We start from the raw sequence: 14,017 nt of genomic DNA, 5'->3' as shown, positions 1-14,017 counted from the left end.
CAAGGTAACGTCGGAAAGTGAAGGGCAGGAATGAGGCGCCCTCCCTGGGGAGATGTTGGGGAGGCCGGTCGAGGCAACCGGGGCGGGGCCGGGGCTCCCGGCCTGGCTGCAGGCGCTGCCCGGGGGGCCTAGGGGCTCCCAAGGGGCCCGTCCGTGGACTGGCAGTCGTGGCGGGGGTCTCTGCCCAGGCCTGGAGGAAGCACCTGCAGGTGCCCACCGGGTGGGTAATGCCAGCGGGGAACCGGCAGGACCGCAACTTCCGAGCACTTTGGCGGCGTTGAGAAGGGGGCTCCAGTCCGGACGCCCCCCCGGGAGTGGCAGGGGTGGGAGTGGCGCCGCGCCAGCGCACCCCTCGGGGGACCGAGGTCCAGGAGCTGCGCCCTCCGCCCGTGCATCTCGGGGTAGGAGACCCCGCGGGACGCGCAGAGGTGGGGAGGGGGACACCTGCCCCAAGACCCCCACTCCTCCCCCCACCTGCGCGGCCCCGCCCCCAACCAGGCCCCGCCCCTGAAGGCCCCGCCCCGCCCCCCGCCTCAGGGGGTCCCGCCCGGCCAGGCCGGGCCGGGCCTCCCACTCCCCGCATCGGCTCCGCCCCGCCCGCGGGCTCCCCAGGCCGGACCGGGCCTCACCGGGGAGGCGGCGCCGCCGGCCAGGTGCCGGGCTCGGAGCTCCCCTCTTTGGTGCGGCCGTCGCTGCCGCTACCGGCGCCGGTGCCGCGGCCTCCGCAGCCACCGCTGCCTCCACCGCTCGGGGGACATTGTCCCTTTAAATCGCTCCCCCCCCGCCGCCCCGCCCCCCCGGCGCGCCGCCGTGACCTAAGCGCGACAGCCCCGCCGCGCCGCCATGATGGGGAGGTCCAGGGCGCACCCCGCCCCCCCTCCCCTTGACCACCCCCCTCCAGCGCCCCAGCGGCGCCCCCGGGAAGGGGAGCGGTCAGCGAGCGCGCGCCATGTTGGGAGTGGCCGGGCAGGGCCCGCAGCCTGGGAGTCCTGGGCGAGGCTCTATTACCATGACAACACTTGTCCTCCTGCCCTCAGTGGCTCTTCATCACCCCACTGGTTCTTCCAATGCTGTGCTCGCTAATAGCACCAGGGAGTGGGGAGGGGGCAGAGAAGTTCCCCTACGGGTCACTCATAGATCATTGAGGATTCCACCCAGCCAATCCTTAGCCTTCCGTCCCCTACCTTCCAACTACAAGCTCACTCCCTCCTTCCTCATTATCCACACTGGACTTCCAAACCTCCATACCCCCAGAGCCTGCCCTAGGTTCCCACTGCGAAGACCCCCTTCTCCACTCAACCTCCAGAATTGCAGCCTCCAGGTCGACCCTATCATACACGCAAAAATAGGCCTGTTGCCTTCTCCTAGCCTCCCATCCACATGTCTGACAACCCATTCATTTCCCCACCCATTCATCCACACACCCAATTGACCAAACACATCTACCCACCCAGTCAACTAACCACCTCTCCATCCACATCTCCAACATCTACCCATCCATCCATCCAAATACCCACTCAAACCAAACCACCCATCCACCTCCCATCTACTTACTCATCCATCAATCATATAACGTGGTCCCATTAGCCAGCTAGCCACCCTCCCAAATCCCCCCACCCATCCACCCATCTGAACATCCACTCAACTCACCCATCCATGTCTCATCTACCTGTCCATCCATCCACCACCCAAGTAAATACCTACTTATCCATACAACCCCACTCTTCCTTACACAGAACCTTTTACCCAACTACACAACTACCCATCCATCCATCAATTGCATCTTTACTTGTCTGTCTCCTCCACTAGAGTGTGAATTCCCTGAGGACAGGAGTCCTATCTGTCTAATTCATTACTGTTTCCCCACTGCCCAGCTCAAGAGTCTCAGGACACTTGAACAAATGCTCATACAATGTGGTACATACTCAAATTCAAATATTTATTTCCTAGTACGATACGGGCCTTTGCTAGGCAGACATAACCATCCCAGCCAACCAACTACTTAACTGCTCACCTACTAGTGCACAAACATCTAGCAAATGCTAACCTATTCATTTGCCCCTCACCCATAATTCAAATGTTCACTCAGTTATCCAACCAACACCCACAGGCCTCAACTATCTTCACATCTACCTGCCCCTTCCTTCATCTGCTTCCCAGACCCATGCTCTCCCTGCCAGGAGGGAGCTAGTATGGGATTAGGGGCCCTAGAAGATGCTCTCATCCGGGGCTTGGTGGAGATGGGATCTGGGCTTCATTGAGAAGTAGGTGTTGGGCCTAACAAATGATGAATACCTTTTCTTGAATGCTTTAAACTACAGGTCTTTTTTTTTTTCTGTGTAAGGACCTTTAGATCCAATTTACAGATGAGGACAATGAGGCTCTGAGAGAGTGAAGGCCTGAAGTCACACAACTGGTGAGAAGCTCTTTACACCTCCCCCGTTGTGAGCCCTCCAGTTAGGGAAGAATTGGGGAGAGCTGAATTGGGGAGGGTGCTTTCTGAGTGGCAACACTTAGGGACAAAGAAACCATCAATTTTACTGAAATCAAGATTTTACTGGGCAACCTCACAGCGAGCGCCAGGCTGGTTGCCATCGACAGCTCCACTCCACACTGTAGGCCATGTAGGGCTGAGGCAGGGCCCCTAAAACAGGTATCTTTTTGCTCCCAGACCACGTGGGGGTGGAGTGGGCAGCTCAGGTGGTGTCTCCGTTAACGCAGCGTGCTTTGAGAGGCAGGGGCTGGCTCCTGGACCCCGGCGTCGTAGGAAGATGCTGCAGGCTCTGGACGGCATCCCTCAGCTGGGCTAGAGAACTCTCCATTTCAGACAGGCGGCGCTCCTGGGGGGCAACGGCAGTGGGCTCAGAGCCAGGGGAAAGTTGCACCCCAACCCTGGCTTCCTCACCGCCAGACCTGCCCCAGGGTTCAGACAGGGGCTCTCACCAGATTTTCCAGCTTGTGGGCCTCCCTGCTTGGCGGGTCGCACTCTGGATCCAAACGCGAGGTCCTGTGGAAATCAGGGGCGGGGGGGGGGGGGGGGGGGGGGGGGGGAAGCTCAGAGGTTGGGGAACTCCCCTGCAGCCCCTGATTGGAGAGCTAGGGATCCTGGGCGGGGCTTAGAGTTGGAGGCGGGGTCTGCCCAGACCAGGGGGCGGGGCCTAGGTAAACTTGAAGAGGCCATCAGAGCCTGGAACGCCTAGGATGAAAGGACCCACGAAACCTTTGGAGGCGGGGCTTGGTCCGTCCTGGATCGGGTGGTGACCGGGATAGGGGCGTGCCCAGACTGAGAGGGACGGGCCCAACCAGTTTGAGAGGGCCTGATTGAGGGATGGCGCCTGATAAGACGACCAGCCAGCGACTTGGGGGGCGGGCTCACGTAGGGGCGGGCAGAGCTGACCAAGAGGTGGGTCTTAGGTGTGTTGGGGCGGGGCTGACCGAGGGGGCGTGACCGTGCCTGGCGAATTTGAGTGGGACTGACTGAAAGGCAGGACCTGAATGATAGTGGGTTCTGGGCGATCTGATTACGTCTAACGGGTCCACGTAGGACGGAGCTGATGGAAAGGCAGGGCTCACCTTCCCCCAAGCCTGGAGTCCAGGTCTTCCAGCTGGCTGCGAAGCTGCTGCTGCTGCTCCGTCAAGGCCCGGATGTGGGTGCGCAGGGACTCCACGAGGCCGGACAGCATCTTCTGTTCCTCGCGCAGGGTGGCCACCTCGCACTGCAGCTCTGCCAGCTGTAGGGGAGGGAGCCACTGTAACCTGACCCGCCGTCCCACCCCTTCTTCTCCCGGAAGACCCTGACTTTCCTGTTCCTTGTGCTCTGCCTCCTCACTGCCCTGCCTCTTGGGGAACATCGCTGGCTTGTACAGAGGAGGAAATGGAAGCTCAGAGAGGGTTGGGCTAGGCCCGGGGTAACACAGCGGAGGGCGCTCATGTTTGAACCCAGACCTGCCTGGCCTCCAGTCTCGTCTCTCCCCTCCAGGCGTGCACCTAGGCTGGACCTCACCTTGCCCACGGGTCGGTGCGTGCTTAGCGCCTGGTCTGTGTCTCGCGGCTGGTCCAGCTGGCGCTGCCAGGGTACTGACGGCTTCCGGGGCAGCGAGGCCGAGGCCCCGGTCCAGGGCCGGCCGCGGGGCTTGGGGCCGGTGCGTAGGGAGCCTTTGGGTCGCGGCCGAGGTCCTGCAGAAGGGCAGCGGCGAGCCGGGCGGCCAGCCGGTACGCTCTGCGTGCGCTGCACCGGCCGGGGCAGCCGTGGGGGCCGCTCCTCATCTGGCCGCTGCCGGGCCCAACTTCCTGAGCCATGAACGCTGCGCAGGGACTGGCTCTTGGATATGAGAGGGGTGTGCTTGGGGAGGTCCCGAGGGGCCAGGAAGCCCGGCTTCTCCCCTGCGGAAAAACTGGGGGTGGGATGGAGGAGCTCAGACCCTTGACTGGCCCCTGAGCTGATCCCACCCCGAGTTTTGACTGGAAATGACCAGACCCAGGATCTTTTTACTTCCATGTGACCCAGTCACTGATGAGGTCACAGTTTAACCTCTGACTCTGTCCTGGACTCTGACACAGTGTGATCTCTCTGTAGCATCAATTCCAATCTGACCTTGGGCTCAACCTCCGTTCACAAGGGTATCCTCTTCCTTCCTAGCTGATCCTCTCTAACCCCCAACCTCTGACTTTAAACCGCCCCTGTCTGCCTCCTGAAAGACCATGGTCCCTGACCTCTGACCTTAACATGACTCTGCCCATACCTTTGACCCATCTGACCCTGACCTCTGCTTACAATATGTACCTGAACCTGACCTTTGATGATATATCTTAACATCTGACCTCTGACTTAACCCCATCACCAGCCTCTCACCGAAACATGACCATCACTGAACATGATGTCACTTTCTCTCTCTGATGCCACATGTGACCTCTCCTGACCTTCAGTCTGATCCTGTGCCTGCCCTCTGACTACACTGTGAGCCTCTCCCTGACCCCTGGACGAAGCCATCTACAGCCTCTGACCTCCATCCAACACTTTCTGACACTGACCCCAATGTGATTCCATCTCTGACCCCTGACATAATCCTGCCTTCACCACTGATTCCATTCTGACCCTCTGCGTGCCTTTGGCCCTGCCCCTGCTCCCACCCATCAGAACCGGACCAGACAGCAGGCAGGCAGGTTACCTGGAATAGACCTGGGCTGGGGGTGGTGGAAGACGCATCGGCACAGACACAGGTACAGGGCGGCCTTCCTCAATGGCTTGCAGGATGGTGGGCAGGGGTTCCAGGCTGTCACGGGTTGCCTGGTGAGACACGTAGGGAGGATGCTGAGAAGCTCTCCGGGCCAGAAGCTCCCTGCCCTCTTGCTTCCCTACCCCATGTTCTGGACTCTAGGCTCAGGACACACCTGGTCAAGTTCAGCAAAGATGGTACAGAGCTGGGCATGAAGGACTGCCAGCTGGAGGGCCAGGTCACTGCTGCCCTGGTAACCACTGGGTGCTGCATCCACATCCACCATGGCCACTTGGTCCAGGAAGCGTTGCATGGCAGGTCCATGATTCTCCAGGAAGCTATTCATAAAGCCCATGTAGGCTTCCTTCTCACCAAACCTGGGTCGGGGTCCAACTGGGTAGGTCAGGTCAGGCATCTGCCACCCCCATGGCCGAACCATACCCCCCTCCCCCAGCCTTCCAGCACCTACGGGGCTCGGTTGGCAAGGTTCTGGATGACCTTGGCAATCAATGTGAGGGTGCGGGCCGGGGCAGGTGCTGGGTGCTGTGGTGCCAGGCCAAAGAGGCTGGGTGCCAAGATGGCGGGACACAGGAGCCGCAGGAAGAGAGAGGCACACACCAGCCGGGGGCCCAGTGCCTCGGAGCCTCGTGCCTTGCATGCTTCTCGCCAGCCTGAGAACACGGTGCCCAGCTCTGCTGGAAACCAGCTGGGACAGAATAGGCAATCGTCAAAGGGGAGTATATGGGCATAAAGTTCATGGATGATCAAATGCCTAAGGTCAGGGGTTAGGAGTCACCTATGTTCTGAGTTCCAAGATTAGAGACATCAGGGATAATGATGCTTGGGGGTCAGGATTTATGGTAGTGTTATTGTGGTGACCGCTGGAGTCAGTAATCTTGGAGTTGGGGGTACAGGTTCACATGGGGACAGCTATAACATAACTGTTCTCCTGTAGCCAGATCTAGCCAGACAGAGTACATGATATGAATAGAAGGGGCTCACGGGGTCACCTAGGTTCAGAAATCATGATATTGATGTCCCATGTGACATGGGATTAAGCATACAGCTTAACCTAGAGTCAGAGAGCAACAAATTGGAATCCCAGGTTTCCTGTGATCATCTGCATAGGATTTGGGGTACAGTGTCACTGAAGGCTAGGGGCCATGGGGTTGAGGGCAGGACATCACCTGAAATCAGAGGTCATAGGATTGAGATCCTATATTAACTGGGGTCAGGTGGCATGGGATTACAGTATGGGGTCACCTGTGGTTAGAGGACAAGGAATTGTGTCCCACGTTACATGGCGTTAGGTGGCAAAATATTGGGGATGAGTTACCAGAGTTAGCAAATGAAACTACAGGATAACAGTTAAACTTGAATTTCAAATAATAAATAATTTTAAAATATAACTGTGTCCCAAATATTGCATCACATGTAGCTGGGCACCCTGTATTTTATCTGGCAACTAGCACAGTGTCTGGGAGGCAGGGGCAGGCTCAGGTGCTGGGACCCTGATTCTTACTCATAGGAGTGGATGATGTTCTCGAAGACCTCCTCACAGCTGCTTTGCAGTCTGGCTTGGTGCTGGGGCAGCTCTGAGGCTGGGCACTTGCTGGGGTCCACCTCACAGTCCTCAGTGGAGGCACAGATTCGCCGCAGGACCTGCCCTGCAGTCCAGCACAGCCAGACAGGGGCCAGAGCCATAACCACCAGGACCCACCAACCCAACCTCCAACTCTTCTCCATTGACTCTGGAGGCACCTAAACTCTTGGGGAGTCCCCAGTTCCCTCCAGGATCCCAGCACCTCCAAGGCATCACCCACTACCAGAAACCAGGTTACCCAGGGACTCCCCGATTTCCTCTGGGGTCTCCTAGTCCTCCCAGCAGGCTTCTACAGGCCCACCCCCACCCCCACACACTGCTCACCCAGCGTCTCTTGGAGGTAGTCCTGTGCCACCAGCTTCATGTACTCATCGATGGCCTTAGTGGCCAATGTATTTTCCCGGAACAGCAGCGCCTCGCGGCCTCCACTGCGTGCCAACTCCGCGGTTCCCAGGTCTGTCACCAATGCCTGGGCATAGCGGGGGGTCATGTAGCTAGGGTGTAGACTGAGCCAGGGGGAATCCCTGCTCTTGGTGAGTCCCTCTCACCTGGGCACAGGTCGCGCTCCTCATAGCTACAGCTCAGGCCTGGCCCTCCCTGCTGGGGCACCTAACAGGTGGGAACCTCCACCCCTCAGCAGAAATGTAAGCCTTTTAAAGCAGAGACTCAGCTCAGGCCCCGCCCTTCGCAGCTCAAGTTTAGGCCCCGCCCCTCCAGGTGCCCCACCCTTCGTAGCGGAAGCTCAGACCCCGCCCCTCAAGGTGCCCGCCCCTCGCAGGTGCCACTTGGTCTGGTCACCCAGGTCCGCCCGGTCGCTGCGACGCACCTGCGCCCGGCCAGTGGCCTGCAGCACGCGCACCATGGCAGCCGCCAACTCCTCCTTGGCCTGCGCGGACAGCTGGGGCTCCAGGGCCCCGCACAGGCGCGCGTAGTGGAAAGTGAGAAACTCCGCCAGCTCCTTGTAGCGCTCAGAAGGCAGCACGCGCAGGCGCCGTGCCCGGACGCGCGCCCGGAGCGCCGCGCCGGCTGGTGCCCCGAGCAGCGGGAACCAGCGCTCCAGGCCGGCGGCCGGCGCGCGGGGGGCGCCCAGCTCCTCCAGCGCCAGCGTCGCGCGGCCCAGCGGGGCGCCCCCCGGGCCCGCTCCGCGCAGCCGCAGCGACATACGATGCGCCGGCGGCAGTGCCTCGAAGTGGAAGCGCTCGGCCCAAAAGAGCGGGCCCGGACCAGCCCGCTCCGCCGTGCGCGCCAGCAGTGCGCCGTCCAGCCACAGCTCCACGCGCACTCCGGGCGCCCCCGCCGCCGACCGGGACAGTCCCTTCACTTCGTGCACCCACACGCTCAGCCACGTCTCTTCGCGTTCCACGTTGTCCTGCAGACCAGAGTGGTGGGAGGAGTGGGTGTTCGACGGCGGGCACCAGAGGTGAAACTCGGGGCCCACGTCCCCAGGGAAACCCCTGGGTCCCTGGGGAAGAGAGTGGGGCCACCGGGGTCCCAAGGCGACCCTGCGGAAGCCCTTCAGCTGTTCTGAGATCTCCCGGGAAAATCGGGGATGTTGCGTACGGAAGAGCAGCTGCGGTGGGAAGATTTGGCGGCTGCCTCGTTGGCGGAACTTCGGGTCCACATTGAAAAGAAGGGACCGGGCCCTTGTGCAAGGGGCTGGTACGAGATGAGGAGGGTCTGAGTGGTTGCACAGGTGTGGGCGGGCAAAAGCGTGTAAGGCGTGGGGCCTTGACTTTCCGCAGTGCTGACCTGACTGGGCTGGAACTGGCGACGAAGGTCCTCGATCCAGCGGTCTCTCTCAGCAGCCGAGCGACAAGAGAAGCAGCGGCTCCCGCCTACCCAAGTTACCTGTCGAGGAAGGGCATTCCAGGTTGCGGTGGAGACCAAGCCTGAAGCCAAAGGATCGGGATGACGTGAAGAGCTGCCCACATTTACCTGGAAGCAGTGGGGCTCATCCAGGAGGCTGGGGTGCAGTGGCCAAACCCGCACATTCCGCTGGGCACCCAGGTCCAGTTCAGAGAGTGTGGCCAGCGACTCCCGAGAGCCCAGAGCACTGGGGGGTCTGGAGAGGGTGGTGGTGGGGGGGAAGGAGTGTCATTTCTATCTTCTCCCCTCATCACCCCCTACAGCCTGAAGGGTGGAGGGAGGCCAGGATGGACTTGAACCTAAATTGGACTTGAATCCATCACTTTTAGGATCAACCCAACTTCTCCTGGTGGCCTGAATGACCTTGTATAGTATAGTCCTTGTTACCATAGCCCTCATTTCCCTTCACTGAATCCCTCACGGTCTGAAGTCCGGTCACACTGGACTTAGTTGTGTGTCTTCATCCGACCTCTTGGCCTTTTCACGTGCTGTTCCCTCTGTCTGGAATGCTGTCCCTGCCCTTCTTGGCCTAGTTAATTCCCGCCCATTATTCAGATATCAGCTCAGTTTCCTTCCCTGACACTCTCAGACCAGGCTTTTGATTTAGTTCCTGTTTCAGAGTTACTGTGTCAGACTCTGCTCCCACTCTTCCATGGGGGAGTGGCTCCATGCTAGGATCTTTCAATGGCCCCGGTATGGCCCAACACAGGGCAGGACACAGAGGGTATGTGGTGAAAGGCAGAATGAAAGGCAGGAGGAGGGGGAGGGGACAATGTTGAATCCCAGCCCTTCTGGCCCCTCAGGGACTCTTACCCAGAGGCATTGGCTCCCAGCTCTGACCTGGCCTTTTTCTTTTCTTTCAGCCGCTTGAGCAACCCCTATGGGGAGAGGGGTGTGTCAGCTGAGCAGAACCCTGGGCTCCCACTTCAGCTCCTTTTCCCTCAGGGTGTCCTGGAGGATCTGCTATTCTTGGAGGGCCACAAACTCAGGCTGTATTAGCAAGAATAACAAAGGCCACCAATAGCTCCCATTTTTAAAGCACCAATTGTTTGCTTTCCTGCATTCTCTCTTGATGTCTCACAAACAGCCCAGAGAGGGAGGTTTTCCCATTAGCTCTATTTGACAGAGACACCGAGGCCCAGAGAGGTTCCGTGATCTGCCCCAAATCACCCAGAAAGAGTCCCCTTTCACCTCTGAGGGTCTGGAAGCATTTGCTCTCCCCACCTCCCCATCCCCCAATGGATGCCTCACCCGGACGTTGTGGACCTGGTTGGGGCCAGCAGCCTCTGGCTCAGTCTTTCCAGGGACTCGGTCTGTGGTGTTCGGGGATGGAAGGTTGGGAGATGGGATCATCTTGGATTCTGACCCCCCCCCTGACACGCTCCCAAATGCCCCAGCCCTCCTCACCTCTCACACTGACTTACCTGCATCCCTGAGGTTCCCCATGGCCGCCTGGATGCTGCTCTCAGAGCTGGCGCTCCCCATCCGGGACTGGCGAGGGCCCTGTTCCTCCATCGTCGTTAGAGTGAGTAGTCAGAAAGGGAAGGCAGGCAGGCAGGTCGAGGGAGAGGCACTTACTTTCCATTATCCCATTCCTTTCCCCTCCTTCCTGCCCCTGACCCATAGGCCCTCTCTCACCTCTTCCTCACCCCCAAGCAGCACCAGCCTCCCATCGAGCAGAGTGAAGGCTTCGATGTTCCAGACAGGCACATCGGGTGGGGGGGCCTCAGGGATCTGTGGGGTTGGGGGCTCCGGCTCTGGCTCAGGCTCTGGGTGGAGGAAGAGGTGCTGGGGAACTGGGACTTCTTCCTGAACCTCAGACCACCCTTCCCATTCACCAAAGCTCAACGGGGCTCCCTCCTAATGGCCGCCTCTTCCCCTCACTCCCCCAAGGCAGCCATGTCAGGTAGTTGTTGAGCAAAACCCCTCTCTGGACCTTGTCTCCACTGGCGTTGGGTAGTGGACTCAGCCCACCTGCTATGTGACCTGCTCTGTGTTTACTGCTCCACACGCCTTCTCTCATTTAACCCCCCAAAGCCATTAAAAGGGCTACGATAAGCCCCATTTTACCAAGAAGGAAACTGAAGCCTAGAGAGATTGAATGACTTGCCCAGGTTCACGCAGCTTGTGAGTGATTGAGATGGACCTCAGACATAAAGCATTCTTCTCTTAACCAAGACAGCGGTTGTATTAGCAAGAATAATAAAGGTCCAAGAAGTTAAACAACAGGACAGCAGCCTTGGTTCCTTCCATAAATAACTAGTCTATGGTGGACTACATTCAAAGTTTGAGAAAGGAATAGAAGAAGGCCAGGGTAGGGGGTGGGGATAGTGCAGCAGGCCAGGGAAGGCCTCCAGAGAGAGTAAGTTTGTGCTAGGACTTGAACAGCAGGTTGGATTTTGACAGAGATGGAGGGGATGGTGGAAGGAACAGCTTGATCAAAGGCTGAGAGATGTCAAGGTCCAGGGACACAAAGGGAAGGGCAAAAAATAAAAATAAAATAAAAAATTGGAGGGCTCAGAGGCTAGAAAAAAAGGTCCAGGAAGAGATTGGTTCAGGGCCTTGGGTGCCAGTCAGAGGTTTTATCCCTGGGGGTAGTTTTATCCCTGGGGGTAGATCATCCTCGCATGCTCAAAGATCAGGTCTGCTTGTTAGAGAGCTCTCTCTGGATACGATGGAGTGGGCAACACCTGATACCCTGGAAGGGGGTTGAAGGGATGCTTTTGCCAAATGAGACTATGAATGGTGAGAATTAAATGAGCTTCCAGGAACAGGAGAGCTGGACCAACTCTCCCAGATTACCCATCTGTCCTATTGTTTTACCACGAGGGGAAGAAATAAGTCCCACTGTTAATGGGCCACTTAAAATATGCTGGACACCGGGCTAATGCTTCATGCTCTAGAGCTCCAATCCCCATGATACCCTTCTAGATCCCTCTGGGCAACACTGAGCCCTCTCTGTCATTTTCTTGTTTATACTCATTACTGTCTTTCGCGCCCACTACACGGTGAGTCTCATGGGGCAGCCGGTGACATCTCTTTTAGTCACTGCTGTTTTCCTCAGTGCCTAAATCAGGGCCTGGCACATAGTCAATGCTCAACAGGCCTCTGTTTCAATGAATGGATAAATGAATGAAGGAAATAATATACCCTTCAAGGTAGGGATCACGATTCCCATTTAATTGATGGGGAAGCTGAGGCCCAAGGAAGTGAAGAAACTAAAACATGGAAGCAGGCGAGCAGGAGGAGGCTGAGATGGATATCCAGGCAGGAGAGGATGAGAGTGGGCCAGTGGCTATGACAAGAGACCAGTTGGGGCCAAGGGCCATTTGGCATCTGGATAGTGCTGTCATCAGTCTATTCCCCGTGTCTCCCCCAGGCTGGACCCCCTTGCCCACAGCTCCTTGGCCACACCCCACACCCCCAGGCCCTGGGTAAGGGGGGAAGAGGGAAGAGGGCAGCTGGGCCCCAGCCACTTCCTGTTGGGCTTTTGCACTCCCCACAACTTCCTGTGTCTGTATGGCTGATGCTCTGGAGGCAGACAAAACCCAAGCATCCGGTCTCCCAGCCCTGCCCCGTCTCTGAATGGGGGAGCCATGTACCTGAGGCTTCTGGCTCCAGCTCTGGCTCCAGTGGTGGGCTCTTATGTCTCCCCCAGAGGGTCTTGGATAGTCTCAGGTGGTTCCTGCGAGACTCCTTGGGGGGCGCAGAGAGGACACGACGGAACAGCGAGCGACGGGCAGGTTGGCTGCTGACCATGGGTTCCTGGTGGCTCAGTGCCCTCCCCCAGCTGGCAAGGCGGCCCCAGTGGAACCCTCCAGCTCCCTTCTCTCCACCACCTCCTGTGTGCCAGCGATAGGAGGTTAGCGGGGTTTGGGCTGCATGCTGGGTTTCGGAGGACTGGCTTCTTGATAGTGGGTCCATGGTGGGGATTCTCCTGCGGAACAAGAGGGTGACAGTTCTGTCTCGTGTCTGCCCACATGCTGCCTTCATCTCGGCCCCCTCCCCACTCTCAGCTCTGCCCCCAGAAAATCCCCTTGGGGGCCACACGCACTCCCTCTCTTACCTTGATTTCCTGATCAGCCCCAGAGGCAACAGCCGTCTGCACACTGCCTGGCTTCCTCCTGCTGAACGCTACTCCACGTGACCCTGCCCGTCCCACCCCACCCCACAGCCAGGTTGGGAGGGCACAGTGGGGGCAGGATGCAGGAGGAGAGGAGGTGCCAGAGCAGGAACCCAAATCTCTCACTGACCAGAGGAGGCAGCACATGCCCCTCTCTGAGCCTCAGTTGCCGTCTTTGCAAGATGGGCACATGTTGTCCAAGTGCTGGGGAGAACATCGAGCCCCTGGAACTGTCACCCACTGCTGGTTGGAGTGTAGACCAATTCACTCAAGTTGGAAAACTGTTTGGTCGACAAACATTGACTGTACAGCTCTCCTCTGACCCAGCAGTTCACCCAATAGTTCACCCCATAGACATACCCACTGGCACTCTTTGTAATAGCCCCAAACTGGCAACAACCCAAGTGTCCATATTCCCTAGAATGAGTAAATTGTGGTCTGTTCCCACAGTGGAATACCATGCAGCAATAAGAGTAAGCAAACTGCCGAAACCGGTTTGGCTCAGTGGATAGAGTGTCGGCCTGCAGACTGAAAGGTCCCAGGTTTGATTCCAGTCAAGAGTAGGTACCTTGGTTGTGGGCACATCCCCAGTAGTGGGTGTGCAGGAGGCAGCTGATCGATGTTTCTCTCTCATCGATGTTTCTAACCCCCTATCCCTCTCCCTTCCTCTCTGTAAAAAATCAATAAAATATATTTAAAAAAATAAAAAAGAATAAAAAAAAAGAATGAACAAACTACTGAATGATTGAACTTGGATGAATTACAAGCAATGTTAAGCAAATAAATAAATAAAGAAAAAGAAAAAAGAGAAAACTATACACTGTATTGCTCCATTTATATAAAGTTCCAAAGCAGACAAAACTATGTACTAACAAGTCAGGATGTCAGTTTCCTTTGGAGGGGCTAGTGAAGGGGGGGGGGTATGAGAGGCATCTGGGGGCTGATATAGTTTTTGTGTCTGCTTTCAAAATTGAGGTGAAAGTCACATAACATAAATGTTATAGGTCTATTTCTTATTTTTAATCCTCACTTGAGGACATGCTTAGAGAGAGGAAGGGAGAGAGAGGGAGGGAGACAGACAGAGAGAGAAAAACATCGATGTGAGAGAGAAATATGAGTCAGCTGCCTTCCGCATGTTCCCTGACCAGGGATCAAACCCGCAACCCAGGCATGTGCCCTGACCTGGAATTGAACCGGCAACCCTTCAGT

The 14,017-nt window shown here is 57.5% G+C and overlaps 1 protein-coding gene across 3 annotated transcripts; it reads right to left on the bottom strand.

Annotated features, from left to right (window-relative positions):
* Positions 1-1,951: 1,951 nt before the first annotated feature.
* On the bottom strand, positions 1,952-12,609 carry RASAL3 (RAS protein activator like 3). Of its 3 annotated transcripts, none has more exons than XM_054716829.1 (18): positions 12,288-12,609; positions 10,610-10,621; positions 10,324-10,454; positions 10,110-10,188; positions 9,937-9,998; positions 9,499-9,563; positions 8,755-8,881; positions 8,569-8,667; positions 7,646-8,188; positions 7,144-7,288; positions 6,739-6,883; positions 5,686-5,922; positions 5,392-5,593; positions 5,169-5,287; positions 4,004-4,394; positions 3,574-3,731; positions 2,944-3,007; positions 1,952-2,840 (listed from the first exon to the last, which is right to left on the bottom strand). In XM_054716829.1, exons 1-18 carry the CDS (start codon positions 12,607-12,609, stop codon positions 2,697-2,699), a joined length of 3,045 nt encoding a protein of 1,014 aa, XP_054572804.1. In that variant the 3' UTR covers positions 1,952-2,696. The 3 variants fall into 3 exon arrangements, with proteins under 3 accessions (XP_054572804.1, XP_054572806.1, XP_054572807.1); XM_054716831.1 differs by having other exon boundaries at positions 5,686-5,941; positions 6,749-6,883; XM_054716832.1 differs by having other exon boundaries at positions 9,526-9,563.
* Between the last annotated feature and the right edge of the window lie 1,408 nt (positions 12,610-14,017).

This window comes from Eptesicus fuscus, chromosome 6 (genome assembly GCF_027574615.1).
Source record: "Eptesicus fuscus isolate TK198812 chromosome 6, DD_ASM_mEF_20220401, whole genome shotgun sequence".
Lineage (NCBI taxonomy): Eukaryota > Metazoa > Chordata > Mammalia > Chiroptera > Vespertilionidae > Eptesicus > Eptesicus fuscus.
This window is presented reverse-complemented; position numbering and strand designations above follow the sequence as displayed.